At 54.2% G+C, this 19,480-nt stretch overlaps 2 protein-coding genes and 1 non-coding gene across 7 annotated transcripts; 2 read left to right on the top strand and 1 right to left on the bottom strand.

The window, feature by feature from the left end:
* The first annotated feature begins 7,754 nt into the window (after positions 1-7,754).
* On the top strand, positions 7,755-11,782 carry Fis1 (fission, mitochondrial 1). The gene is made up of 5 exons (XM_047533903.1): positions 7,755-7,911; positions 8,754-8,886; positions 10,683-10,759; positions 11,146-11,251; positions 11,473-11,782. Exons 1-5 carry the CDS (start codon positions 7,867-7,869, stop codon positions 11,568-11,570), a joined length of 459 nt encoding a protein of 152 aa, XP_047389859.1. The 5' UTR covers positions 7,755-7,866; the 3' UTR covers positions 11,571-11,782.
* Positions 9,604-9,677, bottom strand: Trnaa-ugc (transfer RNA alanine (anticodon UGC)). The gene has a single exon. It is a non-coding gene; the product is annotated as a tRNA-Ala (tRNA).
* A 988-nt stretch (positions 11,783-12,770) lies between the features above and the next one.
* Positions 12,771-17,878, top strand: Cldn15 (claudin 15). Of its 5 annotated transcripts, none has more exons than XM_047533902.1 (6): positions 12,771-13,851; positions 16,121-16,285; positions 16,635-16,680; positions 17,169-17,250; positions 17,332-17,448; positions 17,529-17,878. In XM_047533902.1, exons 1-6 carry the CDS (start codon positions 13,737-13,739, stop codon positions 17,598-17,600), a joined length of 597 nt encoding a protein of 198 aa, XP_047389858.1. In that variant the 5' UTR covers positions 12,771-13,736; the 3' UTR covers positions 17,601-17,878. The 5 variants fall into 5 exon arrangements, with proteins under 5 accessions (XP_047389858.1, XP_047389856.1, XP_047389854.1 ...); XM_047533900.1 differs by having other exon boundaries at positions 12,774-13,844; positions 16,190-16,285; XM_047533898.1 differs by having other exon boundaries at positions 12,782-13,844.
* Positions 17,879-19,480: the final 1,602 nt, after the last annotated feature.

The raw sequence follows: 19,480 nt of genomic DNA on the forward strand, positions 1-19,480 counted from the left end.
TTCATGGAAGATGCACCCTCCCAGGGTATACCCCCAGTGACCTGCCTCCTCCAGCCACCCCACATGACTATAGTTACCACCAGTCAGTCCATTCAACCTAGGATGGACTAATTAGGTTACATCTTTCATCATCTAATAATTTCATCTCTATTCCTGTATTAACAGGAACTTTTGGGAGACACCTTATATTCAAACCATAATACCAGGCAAGAGGGAAAAAAGTAAAAGTTATAGAAAAGCTTATTTAACTGAAAGGAAATAGAATATTAACTGTGATGCTTATTCACTCTACTACCTTGTTATAGCAGTTGAATTCAAATATATCCTCCTTTATGTTGCAATGTGTTCCTAAGAATCAAGATGCAAAGTTGTGCGTAGTTTTCCAACTAGTAAATTTGCACTCCAGACCAGAGACAGAGCATCAAAAATAATGACATCAACTAATAGTACAGCACAAAAGAAAGGAATCAGGCTTCATAAGATGACTTGCCTGTTAGCGTTTCTTTCCTATGGGCTGAGGCCTGGAGGCCAGGGTCTCAGTGACCTTATCTCTATGCAACATTTATGTATGATGACAGAAATTAGCACTCTTCAGAACAGCATTCTGCTCTGCCTGCTTCACTTTCGTTTTTAACTTAAACTTGGAAAAGTGAATATAGGAGGGTCTTGGAGGCTCGTATTGATAAAAGGCCCAGAAATTTGCTGTGCAGATCTTCAGGACTGGAATGCACCTTCTTTAAACTATGCATTAGAGTAATCCAGAAATGGGATGACATTCTGAGGAACGGAAAGAATGGTGCTCACGAGCAAATGTTAAGAGGGTGATGGTCTAACCTCTGAGGTGAGTGGCTCGTGTGGAGACCATTTGAAAGGAGTTTAAGTCAACTAGTGGAGACGCAGAAGGGGAGATGGCAGGGAGAAACGAGATGATGCATGATGCTCCTCTTAATCTTTGCCTAAGGCAAATATAAAACTACACATACACGTGTGTGTGTCCGTGTGTGTGTGTTGTTTTGTTTGTTTTGGTCAGAATAGCCCTTTCCCAATGCTAACCACGTTGAGAATCTGACGAACGCTCTTTCCCGCCTCCGGGGCGCACCTCGCCCCGCCCCTCCACCAAATCGCGCGCGCTAACTGGCCAACAGGGTTCCCGGCGCCCTCCCCAAGCTTCATTCGGACCCGCCTCCTCGTGGAGGGCAGCTACTACGCAGACGCAGACGACGGTCTCCCCACGGGTCGCTCCGGGTCCTCCAGACCACCGAGCCCTCCTCCTAGAGCATCCCCTGTGGGGATGCCCCTGGCCTCTCTCTCTCTCTCTCTCCCTTCCTCGGGAGCCAACGGATCAGCCACCCGGAAGTGCAGGCATCCCGGACACCGAGGGTCCGTTGGGAAGGCCTGCTGTGGCTCTTTCATTCACCCGACGGACGCTTCCCGGGGGCCTGTCCTTTGGCAGAGAGACGAGCGGGGCGCAGTGCGCGTCCGCATAGAGGGCCGTCCTCCAGGGCGCGGGCCGCTGTGCCTCCCCGGAGCTGGGTGGAAGAAACTCTCCTGGAGGGCAGCGGCCCCGGCCTCGCGTCGCCCGCCTTGTAGGCCCGCGGGCCTTGGCGGACGAGCAGGGAGCGTTCCGAGTCGAAGAGAGGCGGCCGTCACGAAAACGTGGGCCCGGAGATGGGGCTGGAAAGGTAAGCAGGGCGATCCTGAAGGGCTTCGTGTGCGTGGTGGGAAAATCAAACGGGGCCCCGAGTGACCTAGACGGCGTTTAAATCAGGACATAGCGGCTCTTGATTTTCACTGGGAAATACAGCTGGCAGCCAGGCAGGGTCGAGGCGGAAAGATGTGCAGGCTGGTTGTTGGAGCGTGGTGACAGAATGGAGGCGGGGACGGCCCGACAGTATGTATTGGTTAGCAGCCTTGTTTCTCCCCTAAGATGTAGCCTCCATTCATTCCTCTTGTCTAGCACTTAGAAGAATGCCTGGCACATAGTAAGGCCTTTGCTGGGTGGGTACATGAATGAAGGAAGGAATTTGCATTTCAAATTCCAACTGGGAAGCAGAGGGAACAGATTACTGAAAATTGGTAGAACACATAGTGGAAGCCTGGTGAGTGGGGATTCGGTGAGCTCTGTGTTGGGCCACCCACTGGACAACAGGCAGAACGGGCTCCAGCTGCTGGTGGGCTCCAGGGAGGGGCCCAGAGCCCAGAATCTGCAAATACCCAAACAAGTATCAGTTCAAGGTTTTAGTCTCACCATCTGAAATGTTAACTTCCCACATGACTCAATTTGAGAACCACATACCTGTTGTATTTTATTTAGAATCCTTCCATCTATGTGCATGGGATCAATATGACTAATTTTAAGGCTGTATAGTTTTACATTATATTGATAATCATCATTTAATAAAACCATTCCCTGGCATTTTTGTTGTTTGTTTGCCTTTTTAGAAACTGCAGAAATTATTATCTTCATGTCTTGCTCTTTTTTAATTTTTTTCACTGATTATTTTCACAAAGGAGTAGATAAGTTAGCCAAATATTACATCTTTTTTTGGGGGGAGGGGGAGAGTACCAGGGATTGAACTCAGAGGTATTCGACCGCTGAGCCACATCCCAGCCCTATTTTGTATTTTATTTAGAGACAGGTTCTCCCTGAGTTGCTTAGTGCCTCCCTGTTGCTGAAGCTGGCTTTGAACTCACAATCCTCCTGCCTCAGCCTCCCGAGCTGCTGGAATTACAGGCACGTGCCACCGCGCCTGGCCAAATATTACATCTTCCTTGTAGCTCTTCCTGTATACTTCATTGCTTTCCAAAGTGTTAATAATGACAGCAGCAATGTCTATGTACGCAACAATTATGAATTGAGTATTTCCTGGTTCTAGGCACTGAGCTGGGCAGTGGACAAGAAGCTGGCCCTCATGTAGTTTCCAATCTGGGACAGGAGGCCAGCTTTACACCCATCTCACGCAAGTATATAGTTACACACCGAGAAAGAGTGGGAAGGAAAAATATAGGCCATCATCCAAGAAGTTGAAATCCGTTTTGTAATAATTTCAGCAGAACTAGTGGTAGTTGGGGTTGGGAGTTCATTTTTAATCTTACTCTACTAGTTAAAAAATGGTTCCTCAGGATTGCTTTGCCTCTTTTGGTTTTAGACTAACCTGAATTGTTCCTTCCTGGTTCACCTACTGCTCAGGGGAAGTAGTGGGAGATAGCCCTAGTCCACAAAAAAAGGGCCAACATAGGCCTAAATTTTTCACAGATGAATAACTAGAGTATAATCAAGAATTCATCCAAACCTTTCTTCCTACTTTTTCTTTCTTTCTTTCTTTTTTTTTTTTTTTTTTTTTTTTGTGGTGCTGGGGATTTGAACCCAGGGCCTTGTGTTTGCGAGGCAAGCACTCTACCAACTGAGCTATATCCCCAGCCCCTCTTTCTTTCTTTTGGTACCAGGAATTGAACCCAATTCACCACTGAGCCACATCCCCAGCCCTTCAATTTTATTTAGAGACAGGGTCTCACTGAATTGCTTAGGGCCTCGGCTAAGTTGCTAAGGCTGGCTGTGAACTTGCAATCCTCCTGTCTCAGCCTCCCAAGTCACTAGGATTACAAGCATGCCCGTTGCACCCAGCTACTTTTTCTTTAATTGAGTTTTCCTCGCTAAGCACACAGCCCCATCTCTTTTCTCTTAACCTGAAAAGGCAGCAGGAATCTAGTGCACAGCGAGACTCAGGTTCAAATCCCAGTCCTCCACTTCTAGTTCTGTGACAGTGGGCAGATGACAGAACTTAGCCTTAGTTTCCTCATGGGTCAAGAACAGCGCCTTCCTGGGTGTGATTTTTGGCCACACATCACGCACCTGTGGGCATTCCATTATGTGGGAAGAAATACACAGAGCAGAATAGGGTCTGTGGCTCCCACACCCTAACAGGACCGAGTGGCTCCCAGCCATTCAGTGTGGCCAAGAAAGGAATGTGCAGAGGATGGCGCCTGGTCTCACCAAGACCACCTGTCAGTGCAGGCCTTTCCCCAGGAGGAGCCTTTGGGCTGAGAACTTGGACTAGAGTGGAAGTTCACCAGGTCCTGGTGTGCTGGTCTCCTCTCCTGCCTCTCTCCCTCTTGAATAGACTTCCTCACCTCTGTCACTTCAGCTGTGACCAGCTCTTGGCCTTAGGGAGGGTCCTGTCCATGGCCTACTCTCATTCTGGCCCTGGCAGCCTTTCTTCACTCCAGGCAGAGGAGCCTTCCTTAATGGTGGCTCCTTTCACCCCCTCGCTTCAAACCCGTCAGATGGAGACTTCGATCCCAGGCCTGCCCAGCGCCTCCAGGCCCTCCCTGGGCCTCCCATGACACTTCTCTGTCACCCTTTCCTCTGCTCATCCCTCCTCTTACACTGGCTTCCTGGCTGGCCTCACACAGCCCTCGTGTGCTCCCACCACAGGGCTCTCGCCCCCACCTGTCCACCTGGAATGCTCCGCCATCTACCTGGCAGCTCCCTCACTCGTGTTGGGACTCTACTCGGGTCACCCGCATGGCCGCCTTCGCTGGGCGCCTGTGCGGCTGCATCCTCCTCTCTGTCATCCTCTACCCTCCCTGTTCTTGTAGCATGTTCAGCTCCTGGCTTCGCTACGTGTAAGTGAAAAGACAGTGTCCCTGCTCTCAAAACACTTCTTTTTTAAATTTTTTTAAAATTATTGATGGACCTTTATTTTATTCATTTATTCACATGCGATGCTAGAATCGAACCCAGTGCCTGTCACGTGCTAGGCATGTGCTCTACCGCTGAGCCACAGCCCAGCCCACTCAAAACACTTCTGACCCCAGGCAGTTCTCCAGTTCCCCGAGGACACCATCTGGGTGCCCCACAGTTTAGTCCTGACACAATCTATCCACTGTTAGCCTCTGATCCACAAAGAGCTCAGTCCCAGAAGACTGTCTTCCCCTCACGTGCCAGTCACGAATCCCAGGTTTGCTACCTGTTACTTCTGACTGTAGCTGTTAATTGGGAGTTCCCATAACCTCCTCCCCAGGGTTGATAATTTGCTGTAATGGCTCACAAAACTCAGGGACACACTTTGCTTACCGTTAGCAGATTATTATAAAGGATACCGTTTTGTTAGCAGCTGAATGGGAGCGATGCCCAGGGCATCTGTGGATGCTGCACCCTCCAGCACTTCCATGCCCTCCCCAACCCAGAAACTCTCTGAACCCTGGAGTGGAGGGATTTTTATGGAGATGTCACCATGTAGGTGTGATGAATTATTAACTCAGCCTCCAGGCTCCCTCCCTCCCCCCCAGAGGTGTGGGACTGCAAGTTCCAAGCTTTTTTTTTTAATATATATTTTTAGTTGTAGGTGGACATGATACCTTTATTTTATTTTTATGTGGTGCTGAGGATGGAACCCAGAGCCTTATACATGCTAGACGAGCACACTGAGCCACAACCCCAGCCCAGTCTGAGCTTTTAATCATGCCTGCTTTTTCAGTGCCCAGCCCCCATCCTAGAGCTGTCCAGGAGTCACCTCATTAGAACAAAAGATGTTCCTCTCACACAGGAAGCTCCAGGGCATTTAGGAGCTCTGTGTGAGATGCTTTTATTATTCCCAGGAAAACAGGAATTGGGGCAGAGACCAAATATGTATTTCTCATTTTGTCATAATATTTTTATTTATTTACTGTTGAACTTTTCTGTTTTCCCCTCAAAAGTGTTAACTATAAGAGCTCAAACAGGAATTTTACCAGTGCTATCTATATAATTAAATAGTGCCTGTTTAATTATAGGAGGGACTCAGTGGGTGTTGAGTAAATCGAATCCTGAATGAACAAGTGAGCCAGATGAGAAAAGAAGGGGACAGATGTCCTTGATAGCAGGACCTTCACATGCAGGGGCCTGCAGCCACTGGGGGTTTCAGAACTGAAAGAAGGCCTGTGGGGTGAAGTACAGCCAGGGAGAGGCAGTGACGGACAGAGGCGGCAGAATATCGTGGACCAGACAGAGCACCTTGTAACTGTGTTAAAAATTTTGACCTTTGTTCTAAGGGCAAAGAGAAGCCATTAGAGGGTTTCATGTCAATTGAGAACTTATTCTACAGATCCTCTGACTTGTGGGTGGTAAATCGCTGGTAGTGGGGTACATGACAGGAGAGGACCGTGGGGTAGTTGTTGGAGTCATCCAGGCAGAGTTGGGGATGGGAGCTGTTGAAGAGGGATGATCTAGATGTAAAACAAACTGGGGCTGCTTCCCCTCCCATGACCAGACGTGGCCAGCTGTGCTAGCTGCACTGGAAAAGACAGCTCTTCATGGGCATAGCATTGAACCAACCGCCTGGGGCAGTCTTCTTCCCCTGTATATATTTTCAACAAATCGTGATGGAGCTTTTGCACCTCATGTGCCAAGAGGTGCAGCAAATAGAAAGATGAATAAAGGTGCAGCCACCCGCCAAAGGAGCATCCTTACAGGGAACAGGGCTCCTTGGGCCTTTTTATACTCCCTGCCTCTACAATGCTGCCCTCCTGTCTTCCATCTTGTTTTTGCTCTTCTGCTCCATCTTGAGTGCACCTTGTATCCTCTCTGCTGGTCCCAGTGCCCAGCCAAGGTCAGGTGCTCAATACATCTTTGAATGTTAATTTTTCTCAAGTATTATGCTAGTGGGCTTCAGGAAGCCAGTTCCCCAAACCGAGGTTTTTCCCTGAGTTTATCGAGCTCCTGATGTCAAAGTTGTGGACATCCTCTATGGCATCCTAGCCAAATAGGGAAGAAGAGAACATCCCTTGCCTACTTGACTCAAAAGACTAGTATAAGAGTTATACAAAAAAGAAAGAAAAAATAGTAAAGGGGCTTTGCAAACGTGAAAGGTGTGTGGACGGTAACCCCCGTGCTTGTACTGCCTCTTTAGTATTATTCGTTTTATTTTGTAGTTATTCAGATATTTATTGAGCATTCCCTATGGGCCTGTGCTAGGTGCTGGGTGGACAAGATAGTCTCTGCCCTCATGGAACTTACATTCCACTGTGTTCTAGAGCCCTGTGGGTCAAGGTGAAAAGAATCTGAAAGTCACTAACTACCCATCAGTGCACAGAACCCTAAAGCCCATGGATTTAGCAGCATGGGACCTTGCTCCTCGGCTAACTTCTCACTGCCTGTGACCCCAGGTGGCAGGTTTTCCCACTCAGGCACACCCGGAGGATGGCTGAGCTAAATAATATTTGAAAGACTGCACCCTGCAAGTAGTGGAACAATAGCTTTTCTTTAAGTTCCCATTGGTAGTGTCTGCTGTGACTATGAACCCAGTCTCTGGGCGTGGATTAACTGATTCAGTTCTCTGTCCTCTTGCATTATAAGGACCAGCAGAGGCCCTGGAAACCCTAGTACTAGTTGCGAGTTTGTTGCAGACAGTGAAGTCACTTAGCCTCCAAAGTCCTAGATTTATGTGTGTATATACATATGTACTGGATTGAACCCAGGGTCGCTGTACCACTGAGTTACATCCCCAGTCCTTTTTATTTTTTATTTTGAGACAGGGTTTCGCTAAGTTTTGAGGTACTCACTGAGTTGCCGAGGCTGGCCTCGAACTTGCAGTCCTCCTGCCTTAGCCGCCCTGTCACCACGCTGGGCAGAGTCTTAGATTTCTGCAGAGCGGATGGCAGGAAAACGATTTGCCCTCTGCGTAGTACGAGGCTGCAGGGACAGGTCGGAGTGTGTGCACTAGCGCCCCCTCGGCCAACTGCACGAGGAGGGGCGGAGGGGCGGGGCCTCGCCCAGTCGGGGGCCGCATCCGCCCGAAAGCCGGAAGTGCCTCTCCGCCCCTGCCACTAGACCATGGAGACTGTGTCACAGTAGAGTCCGGTGTGAGGATTGCGGGGGCAGTGGCCATGGAGGCCGTGCTGAACGAGCTGGTGTCTGTGGATGATCTGATGGTGAGGCCTGGTCCTGAGGGAGGCAGAGGGAAACGTCGGAGGGCGGGTCCTGAGGAGAACAGGGCAGGGGCTAAACCCTCTCTCCGGCGTCGGCGTCGCTGAAGGAAGCCGAACTACGGCTCCCGGCAGCCTCTGCGGCACCCAGCTCCTGCTCCGAATTGCTCTTTGTCCCAGAGGCTGATGGGAGTTGTAGTTCTTGAGTCTCCTCACCTCAGACATAAGGCCTGGAGTCTGAGGATGGAAAGGGTGACAGGTTGTGAGTTCGTGCAGAGTTGTAGCTGAGGATGCTCCTTCGGTGGCGGGGGAATACAAGGACTCTCATAAGCTTTAACACTGAATCCAGCATGGGGCTAAGTTCACAGGGTGCCAGATCTCAATCTTTGTATCTCTAGGAGATAAGCGCCGTTTTTAATCCTGTTTTGTAGATAGGATAAGGTCCAGTCCCGGCAGGGCGGGGCAGTGTGGGCCAGCAGCCTCAGGCTAGGAGTGCGTAGGCTGTTGAGCAGTTCGGACAGTGTGTTTACTGTTCAGCCGCTTGGGGTCAGCTGCTCCTGGAGCGGTGCCTGGAGCTGCCACCAGGTGGCATCTCCACTAGATACCAGTTGGGGGTGGGGTAGAGGAAGGGGCTCTCCCTCCGGGGAGGTCGTCCAGCAGCCCAGAGAGCACAGTACTTGGATCATGGGGTGGAGATGGCAGAAGCTGGGGTGCTAGGTACCAAGACCTGCGAGAGAAAAGAGACAGGGACAGGAAGATCGAGTGGAACTGGGACATGAGCAGCAGGTCCAGATGGAGTGGGGTGACACCCTTGATTTTTAAGTGATTCCTCTCCTCTCTCATGGCAGAAGTTTGAAAAGAAATTTCAGTCTGAGAAGGCAGCAGGCTCGGTGTCCAAAGGCACACAGTTTGAGTATGCCTGGTGCCTGGTGCGGAGCAAGTACAACGACGACATCCGGAAAGGCATCGCGCTCCTCGAGGGTGAGGCACTGGGCCGCCGTCACTGTGCGCTGCGGCATCGGTCTACCCTTCTCTACTGCCCTTGGCCTCGTTTGCCCCCTTTGTCCCAGCACTGGGATTCTTTTCATCATGGGACCTTACCTTCCAGTACAGTCACTTCATAGTAATTTCTAGTAAATGCACTGCAGCAGAGGGCTGCACAGTTGGCCCTCCTTGTCTGCGGTTCCACATCCGTGGATTCATCCAGATCAAACATTTGAGATAAAAACAAAGCAACAAAAATGTTTGCTGAATATGTGTGGACCTTTTTTACTTACCATGGTTCCCGAAACAATACAGTATACCAACTGTTTATGTGTGTTAAATATCATAAGTAACCTAGAGATAATTTAAAGCACATGGGACATGTGTAGGTTTTATGTAAATATTACAATTTATGTAAGGAACTTTAGCATCTGTGAGTTTGGGAATCTGATGGGGCTCCTGGAACCAATCCCCCAAGAATAACATGGGACAACTTGACCAGTAAAGGATGCTTGTTGTAGATCTGTAAAACTGAGTCTTTCTTTTTTTTTTTTCTTTAATATTTTTTAGATGTTGATAGGCCTTTATTTTATTCATTTATTTATATGTGGTGCTAAGAATTGAACTCAGTGCCTCAACACATGCTAGGCAAGCGCTCAACCACTGAGCCACAACCCCAGTCCTAAGAGTCTTTTTTTTTTTTTTTTTTTTTTTTTGCGGTACTGGGGATTGAACCCAGGGCCTTGTGCTTGCAAGGCAAACACTCTACCAACTGAGCTACATCCCCAGCCCCTGAGAGTCTTTCTTAATGCAAAGACTGTCACTCTCTATTTGTCTGTTTGCCAGTTCCGATTGTTCAGGTTTATTCTACACCAAGGAACAGAGGTGGAAGTGGTTGCTGGGCATTGCTAGTGTAGTCGAGGAGACAGTAGACGCTTGACGCTTGGAAAATTTTAAGCACCTGCAGAACTACTTAGTGGCAGATGCTCATGCGTGAGTACAGCCAAGCTTCAGTCCTTTGGGAAGTCGCTGAATTGACAAGTAGTCAGGTGGGGGTTTTCAAGGGAGGTGAGTTCAAGAGGCGGGAGTACACACCCTTTTTTTTTTTTTTTTTTTTGGTGCTGGAATTGAACCCAGGAGCACTTCACCACTGAGCCACACCCCCAGCCCTTTTTATTTTTCATTTTGAGATGGGGTCTGGCTAAGTTGCTTAGGGTCTCACCAAGTTGCTGAGGCTGGCTTTGCTCCTGAGTTGCTGGGGTTACAGGCATGTGCCACCACACCCAGCTTTATTTTATTTTTGTTTTGAGGCAGGGTCTTACTATATTGCTTAGGCCCTGCTAAGTTGCTGAGACTGGCCTTGACTTTGTGATCCTCACATCTCCGCCTTGCGAGTCTCTGGGATTGCAAGTGCGTGCCATCACACCGTCTGTTTATAAACATTTGTTTTAGCAATAATTGGGCAGTAGGTAAGTGCATGGAGTACACAGCAGTGCCAGGACTAAGTGGAGCTGCCTTTCAACTCCCTGTGCCTTGATTTCCTGTCGGTTCTCACAGATGGACCAGAGTTGACTGTAACATTGATTTCAGGGTGTCTGTCACTGCACTGTTGTGGCAGCCCCCACTCATGGTGCCCCAGAGCTCTGGTTGAGAAGCTGAGAGTGACAGCAGCTGACATGGAGGCCCAGGCCCTTCCCAGGATCTTAGAGGGATCTGGAGCATGGCAGGGTCTCTGGGGTGCAGTATTAGGAAAAGAAAGACGCTGTTTCACCCTCTTCTCTCCGCCTCCCCAGAACTGCTGCCCAAAGGGAGCAAAGAGGAGCAGCGGGATTATGTCTTCTACCTGGCTGTGGGGAACTACCGGCTCAAGGTAAGGCCTCAGGGCCTCCTTCCCATCCACCTTTCTTCCCGTGGTGGAGCCCTGAGCCTCCAGAAGACTGAAAAAGGCAGTAGGCTGGGGGTGGTGTCAGGTCACCCAGGCAAGTTGATACCAGGACAGTTTTCAGAGGGATCAGGGTGCCAAGGGTGTGGGGACCAAGGTGACGTCAAGATTGGGGTGTAGCCTCAAGCTTGGGCTGTTATCTCCCCTGGCTTATCACCCCAACACAGTTGGGTTGTTTGTGGACTCTACTCCATCGGGTGGGGCTGGGGAGAGTGGGGAGGTCGAGGGAGGAGACTGGGCTGGAGGAGGGAAGGCCCCTGCCTGCAGGAGTCGCGGAATGCCTGTGACAAGCAGGTACATTTCCCCGAGTGCAGGAGTATGAAAAGGCGCTGAAGTACGTGCGCGGGCTGCTGCAGACGGAGCCCCAGAACAACCAGGCCAAGGAGCTGGAACGGCTCATCGACAAGGCCATGAAGAAAGGTGAACGCCTCGCCCTGGCTAGGGACTCTTCCTTCCTGGGGCCTCCCCCGCGGAGAGTCCGTAAGGACCCCTCCAAGCAGCCACTCCCCACCAAGAGCCTGCACCCCCAACTCCAGCAGGAGGCGCATGTCTTCTGTGGAGCTGCAGGGCCAGAGAGGTCGCGGCCGGGGTCGTTGTGGGCTGGCCAAGCTCTGACAGCCTCCTCCTTTTCCATTCCCTAGATGGACTAGTGGGCATGGCCATCGTCGGAGGCATGGCCCTGGGCGTGGCAGGACTGGCTGGACTCATCGGGCTTGCTGTGTCCAAGTCCAAATCCTGAAGGAGAGCACACCCGCTCCTCTGCCCAGGGCACCGGGAGCTGTGATGGACATTCAGCAGGGCCCGTCCATCCTCGCAGGCCTTCCCTGTTCTTCCCTCGAGTCCTCGTCATCGTCCTCTGTGGCCTTCAACCCTGTCTCCCCAGACCTGTTGTTCAGCCCCAAGTCATGTGCCACGTATGAGTGTAAATAAAACTGGGCTGTGGCTTGGGAACCTCCGTGCCTGTGTTGAGGGAGGGGGCTCACTGTGCAGAGTGGGGCTCATGCGAGGCCCTTCCTGCCCTGCGCCCTCTTGCTCCTGCCCTCCGGCCCATGTGGGGGTCTCCTTTGTCCACTGAGCAGTCCAGTCCACACCCTTCCTTCCTCCCCTCCCCTGAAGCCATGTCCTTGAGCAGCAGCAGACAGCACAGGACATGGCCTTTCCATGGCCCCAGAATCCTGGGAGAAAGCCGCCAGCAGCGGGAAGGGCATCCGAGGGGAAGGCTGGGATTTACGACTCCGGTCTCCTCTGACCCACTCAGCTGCCTCTCAGCACGCGGACTTTTCCACTGCGGGGGCCCCACGGGCTTCCTCCACAACCTCCGCCCTTCCCTCCCTTTGTCTTCCTGCACCTCCCCTTCCTCCTTACCCCATCCTTCTCCTTAGGGAAAGGGGGGCCCTGGTGGAGAGGAAGCTCGCTTGGCATGGAGGAGGCAGGGGCTTGCGGGGAGGCTCGGGGCACAGAGTCCCAGTCCCAGCTGATGGAACAGGAGCCCAGGCTCCACCCAACCCACTTTGCCCCACGCCCCACGGTGCCAGGCTCCGCGTGGGCCTGTGCTGCAGCCTGCATACTTCTCGTTCCACAGCCCCTGCCAGGCCGACTGGGTTGGGGAGGAGGCACCTGAGGGAGTAGGAGGACCTGGCGCGGGAAAGGGGCACAGGGCATGCGCCTCCAGGCCAGCAGTGTCCCTTCTGCCTGGGACTGAGCCACTTGTCAGGAGTGGACTAGAGCTATCAAAACCCAGGCCTCAGAGCAGGTGCTGCCTGACCTGAGGTGGGAACTCGAGGGGTTTTGATCCACCGTAATTGAGTTGGTGATAGTTCCTGGTAACTCTCAATTGCTAGGAGAGATTAGCCACAGGATCATGTTCTGGGCCTGTGATCTGCCTCTTGGGGCCCCTTGGCAGCAGGATCAAACTCGATGCCGAGAGTCAAAGGTCAGCCCAAAGGGGGAAATTCAAGTTCAGGAAGTTTGGAGGAGAGTAACTGCTGGCCTCACCTCTGTCCTGCAGCCCTCAGATCTGAGATGGTCCCCAGGCACGCAGCAGTTGGTGTGTGTGGGGAGCTGTGACCTGTGGTCCGTTCTTAATACAGCTACAAAGCCAGCAGAAGGGTCTCCAGCCGAAACTCGCTTAGTGGAGCTGACACCTCGACCCCAGCTGCTTTGGTGACGGTGGCTGGGCTGGACCCCAGAGCAGCTGCTCTCTCCCACCGCCTTCCCCTTCATCTTCGGAGACACAGGTGTCCCCACCCCTAGGCCTTTGTGGTGGCGGTTCTCCCCATGCAGAGGGAGCAGCTCTGTCCCCGATCCTCCACGGACGGCATGTCAGGGTTCACTCTGCCCCTTGTCGGGCTCCTGTCTCAGTCACCTCTTCTCTCCTTGCCCCTTTTCCATCCTCTGGCCCCAGATGAAAGCTGAGTCAGAGAGAGCCGCTTCCCCTTGGCTCCTGAATCCTCCCGGCCCCTCCTTGGCCGGATCCGTTAGTCTCCTAAGTCCTCTCCCCCACCCTGGCGGGGCGGGGAGTCCAGGGCAGCCTGGAGGCTGGGGGAGGGGGTGGACTTTTGGCCGTTTATTCCCTCCATCGTCAACAGCCACTGCCACACCGGCTTGGCTTCTTCCTCTGACCTGTCAGGAAGCAGAGAGACCCAGAAAGGAGGGACACGCACGAACCTGAGCCCGAGAAGGCAGGCAGAGGCCGCGGCCAGATTCCGCTCCTTAGCCAAGCCCTGTCCAGTTCCCAGGGGGCTCCACCCCTGCCCTTCTCTGGGGCCCCAGCCCCTTGGGGGCCTGTGTCCCAGGATGTCAATAGCTGTGGAGACCTTTGGCTTCTTCATGGCAGCCCTGGGGCTGCTGATGCTGGGGGTGACCCTGCCAAACAGCTACTGGCGTGTGTCCTCCGTGCACGGGAATGTCATCACCACCAGCACCATCTTCGAGAACCTCTGGTACAGCTGTGCCACAGACTCCATGGGAGTCTCCAACTGCTGGGAGTTCCCGTCCATGCTGGCCCTCTCTGGTACGGGGTGAGGAGAGCTTCGGGGAGCAGCGGGAAGGGGAGGACAGACTCGGAGAGCCCCAAGGGAAGGGGTGCCGCCTTGGGTCTGACCTTGGGCACCAAAGGATGCAGGAAGACGGGTCAGGCTCTGGGTCCCAGGCTGCTGTAGCTAAGAGCGCTGGACACTCCAGCCTGGTCCTGGAGTGAGACCTTGTTACGCTTGGCCCCTGGTCTAGTGTGATCCTCCCTCAGTGGTTATTAGAGCAGGCACCAGGTCAACTCCTGCCTCGGCTAGCTGTGTGCCTCGGGTGAGGACAGAGTGAGCTTGGTGTCGGTCACCCACAGGGACGCCAATAGCACCAGCCCTCAGGTGCTGGTGAGGATCTGCAGACCCTGGCTCTCTGTTGTCGTGTGTGCACGCAGTACATTTTATTCTGGGTGGGGTCGCTGGGTTGGCGGGGTGAGGAGGAGGCCCTATCTTGGCCTCTTGGCAGTTGATAGGAGCAGGCCTCATTAACCTCCCAGCATCCACGGGCTGGGCAGCTGGCCTCCCTGCTGTGCCGGCTGTAAGGGGGCTCAGCAAGGCCAGGTGAGTGAAGGAGGTGCCAGGCCAGCCTGACTGTATGGTGGTGGGCGCGCACCTGCACGTGTCTGGGGCTCATACTACGAGCTCAGCCTGCAGCTTCCTGATGGCCACAGCTCCGCCTGCTGCCTGCTCACTCCTGTGACTGGCCTCAGTCATCTTCCCCCAGAGCCTCCTTTCAGTCTGCCCCCCATGCCAGAGACCAAGAGCTGATGGCATGGACCCCCTGCAGGCCCCCTTCCAGGCACTAAATGGCAGGTGATGGGTGGGCGGGGAGGAACTGAGGCCAGCACAGGCCCCAAAACTGTCCCCGAGAATGCCGAAGAGCAGTTGCTGGGCCTGGCTGGTCTCCAGTGCCCGGCTCTTCGCAGACCCTCAAGGCAGCTGTAGGGCTTCGTGCTTTTCAGCCATCTCTCCAGGCCCGCGCGCAGCGCAGGTGTTCTGCACAGACTTGTAAAAGCTGCGTCCAGTCCAGACCAGCAGCCTGGAGTCTGAGTGGCCAGGAGAGGCAGTGGGGCAACTGGCTCAGCAACCCAGCCATCCCACTGTTCCCGCCCCTGGTACAGTGAGCCTGGCCACCAGAGAGGGCCCCACGTGGCCCTGCAGCAGAGGGCCTGCAGAGCCCCTGGGCTTCCCTTCCGCCTGTGCGATCCGAGTCGTCTGCAGTAGCCTGCTGCTGGGCTGGTGGCATTAGCCTCATTTTACAAAAGCTGAAAAACTTCTGCAGGGTTTGAAACCCGCCTGGAGTCACAGAGGTGGTGGAGGATCCGAGCCCAGGGCCCAGTTGATTCCTGCATGGCCCATTATGGTCCAGTGAAGGATCCCAACCATCATTCTGTCACCTCCCAACAGCGCACCCCCAACCTCCATTTGGCCACCAGAGCTCCTCAAGGACTGAGAGTTGGGGGCAGGGAGGGAGTGACTGGGAGTCAGAATGCCCTTTCAGAGAACTTTGTCCCTCCTCCTGGTCCCCAACTTCAGGCCACTTACCTCTTCCTGGCAGGGACCCAGCCTTTCTCCTTCAGCACCCATGCTGCTGCCCCACCCGGGAAAGGGGTGCAAGGTCCTTGGGAGTGCTTAGCAACTATCGAAGACAGAGGGGAGGAGGGGCCCGCAGCTTCCCCCAGCTTTGCAAAAGGGGAAACTGAGACACCAAAGAACGTGAGCTAGACAAACTTGGATGATCCTGGACCCAGGCATCCCACCTTCCAGGTCAGAAACTGCCCTTGACCCTCTGCCGCAGGCCACTGCTGCCCCCTTCAGGTTACTCTGGGAAGAAACTCAGTTGGAGGTGTCAGGCTAGTGCTTGGGGCTCTGGGTGAAACTCGGAGAGCAACCCTGCAGGGAAGGGGAGCGGGCTCGGGGCAGCAGATGGAGTGGCGGGTCTCAACCAGCCTGGCGCTGCCCTTTGCCTCAGCTTGGGAGGAGGGGGACTGCTAGCCTCCGCGGGCTAGAGGTCCAGGGCGCTGCAAAATGCTCTGCGATGCATGGGACGCTCCCCGGGAACCAGGCATCCAGCCCGTCAGTAGTGCAGCCCTTAAAGGGGCGTCAGCAGAGTGCACCGGAGGAAGGGTCCTGATGCACAAGGATGGAGACTCAAGAACCTCGAGGGATGACAGCAAGACACTGAGCCTGAGCAAGGGCCCTGGGGGCTGCTGTGGGTCAAGGGCAGAGGAGATGGAAAGGAAAGGCTGACGCCTGCGCCCCTCCCCAGGGTACGTCCAGGGCTGCCGCGCTCTCATGATCACCGCCATCCTCCTGGGCTTCCTCGGCCTCTTTCTAGGCATATTGGGGCTGCGCTGCACCACCATTGGGGGCATGGACCTCTCCCGGAAAGCCAAGCTGGCAGCCATTGCAGGAGCTCTCCACATACTGGCTGGTACTAGGGGGAAGGTGTTGGGTGGGCTTGGGGCGGCCCTTGGCCAGACCCCGGGCTTCCTGCCCCATCTCCAGCTCCCCGCTCCTGGTGCTTGCCGCTCCTTTCCCTTCGCCCTCCCTGCTGGGCTCTTCCCTGGCTCCCTGCCCACCCCCCATCTGAAGCCCCCCAGTCCCGTCCACAGTTGAGTCCATCAGCAGATTCTTGAGCTCCTACTGAGCCAGGAGTGAAAGGAACCTGGGAGCAGAGTGAGCTCCTCCAGAGTCAGGACCCCTGCCCCGCCCCACAAACTGTACAGTAACAACGCCTTGACTGGCCACTTCCACACCATCACCTCTCGATATGCCTGCAGGGCAGAGTGGGAATTGTCCTGTTCCAGATGTGAAAAGCTCTGAAAGGTCAGGTGGCTTCCTGGGGCACAGGCCCCAGCAAGTGGAGTGGTGACAGCCCAGGGCTTGGCGCGGCATTTGGGATTCCCAAGGAAAGGGCTGCCAGGGCATGGGTGGGGAGACTTGGACAACTCAGCTTTGCAGGCTGGGCAGGACAGATTCCAGGTGAGGACAGGAGTGATGGCCCTGGGGGTCAGAGGGAACAAGGCAGGTCTGGGGCGAGCGTGGTCGGGACTGGACAGAGTGGCAGGAGACGGGAAGAGGGCTGGGACTGTGGTCAGGAGGCTGGACTGAGAAAGTTAAGTGAACAGTTGACGCAGGAAGGGGAAGGTTTGTAGGCTGGAGCAGAAGAAAGGAACTGAATGAAATGGTTGCCCTTGAACGTGATGCCCTCCTCCTACTCTGGGTGACTTCCGCATGCCCCTTCTTACACCCCCGCCACCCCCTGCCTGGGCCACACTGACCCAGGACACTAGTGCAGCCCTCCCGCCTCCCAGGGGCCTGCGGGATGGTAGCCATCTCCTGGTACGCCGTCAACATCACGCAGGACTTCTTCAACCCCCTCTACGTTGGAACCAAGTGAGTGAGGAGCCCGCCCTCGGGGGCAGTGCCGGTGGGGCTCGGCCCCGACTGGCGCTCACCTCCTGGCCCCCCACCCAGGTACGAGCTGGGCCCTGCCCTCTACCTGGGCTGGAGCGCCTCCCTGCTCTCCATCCTGGGTGGCATCTGCCTCGGCTCCACCTGCTGCTGTGCCTCCCAGGAGGACCCCACTGCAAGGTGAGAGAGGGGAAGGACAGGGTGGAGGGCAGGGGGCGAGGGTCGCAGCTCCCTGTGACCCGGCCCCCTTCTCCCAACAGGGCCCAGCTTCCCTACAAAGCTTCCGAAGCTTCTGCAGTCGTGATGCCCGCCACGATCTCGGACGAAGGTGACAGCAGCTTTGGAAAATATGGCAAAAATGCCTACGTGTAGGAGTTTGGACCCATGCACCCCATCTGTCCCCCACTGGCCAGTGGAGAGGGTCCTTAGGACCCGGGACCCATCTTCCCTCTAATAACCTGCGGCAGGCTACACTCCAGGCTCCGCCTGTGCCTGGAGGCCCCTCCCAGGCCAAGCAGCTCCAGAGAACTCACCTGGCCCTCAGAGAGAGCATGCGGGCCAGGGCGCCCCGTTGTGTGTTCTACATAAATACTTGCATAAATAAATGTGTCCTGTGACTGTGCTGCAGTTGAGGGTGTCAGGAAGCGGGCGGCCCAGCACAGGGGAGGGCTAGGGCCAGGGAGTGACTCATTTCTTGGACCCCAGGCTGTCATTCTGTCCACCACTTCTGGGCTGTCTTGTCCAGCAAAATAGAGGCGTTGCAAGTGACTTCCAGAGGGTGGCACATAATTACTATTAAGAGTCATCGTGGACCAGATATGGGAAGCCCCACCTCCAGGTTCTTGGAAATAGCAGAGATTCCCGGGATCAGCTGGTGACAAGAAGCCACTCCTTCTGCTGATATCTCAGAGCTGCCCAAGGGGACAGTTGGTTGAGAGCAGTTTCTTACCTGGGCCTGAGTGGGGACATCAGACACAGGCAGCCCCTTTGGAGTTCTGGGTCATTAGCTGGGTATGATGCCTATACATCTCTCTGGGGAAGCATCAGTAGCTTCCAGAAAAGGCTCTGAAGGCCTACTATGTGCAAGGCTTGAGGGTGTCCCGTCTCAGCACAGGCTGGGGGTAGGTGTGGCACGGGCCCAGCTCCACCTGGCACCCATTCAAGACAGGAAAATGAGGCCACAAGACAGAATCCTGGCATCCACTGACAGCAGAGGGGACGAGGGCAGAGCCCAACATGCATCCCCTGCAGCACAGGCTTGGGGGTGCCCCGGTCCCCACAGCAACCCTCACCCTTTCTCTTCAACCTTATACCCCCCTGCACCGGCTCTGTCCTGCCTGCCTCTTCTCGTCCCCTCCTTTCAGGAAGATGAGCCCAAACCAAGTTCCACAATTGAGCACTCAGGCTCGTGTGCCTTAATACAGTCCGAGACTTTTTCCATTCCTTTGTCCATCACGTGGTCACACGACTGAAGGGCTTGGGCACACTTATCCCTTTACACTACACTTGAGTTTCTTCTCACCAGACGCTGGGGTGGGCACCAAAACATGAACTATGCCCTCAGAGAACTCAAACTCGGGGCAAAGAGGAATGTCAACCGCAGGCTGCCGTCTGGCTCTGGGTGAGGTAGCAACAGCTGTCATACTGGGCGCTCACAGGCTGCTGGGTACTGGGAACACCTAGGAGGTGGCTGCACCAGAAGCTGAGAGGCAAAGGCTCCTGCCCCAGCTGCACAGGCAGGAAGCAGCAGGGTCAGGACTCCTCCAGGGCTGAAGAAACGACCGCCCTGCCTCCCAGAGTTCAGCTCTCCCAGTTCAGTTAAATGCAATGCCCACTGAGCTCTTTAGGAATAAGCCCCCAGTTTCTAGCCTTCCCGACGCTCACACCAACCTCTTCTTCCTGCGTTCCCAGGAAGCGTGGTGCTACTCCATCATGACACTAGGTTTAGCTTCTAGAAACTTTTGGAATAGTGTAGATTTCCCAAAGACCAGGCATCTCCCAAGAGAGTAAACAAGTTTCCTCTGGCACAAAGAACGCTAGCAAAAATTGTTCAGGCCTCTCCTTAGAAAGTTCTGGTTTTAAATCGGAATCTATGCTTCTTAACAAGAATGTTTGTGAATGACCAGGGGAGCCAATCAGCATCAGAGCAACAAGAGGTCATCGGGGTCAGGCACCGACCTCTCAAGGTCATTTGGGAAGGTGCTGTGAGGAG

Source organism: Sciurus carolinensis, chromosome 18, assembly GCF_902686445.1.
Source record: "Sciurus carolinensis chromosome 18, mSciCar1.2, whole genome shotgun sequence".
Lineage (NCBI taxonomy): Eukaryota > Metazoa > Chordata > Mammalia > Rodentia > Sciuridae > Sciurus > Sciurus carolinensis.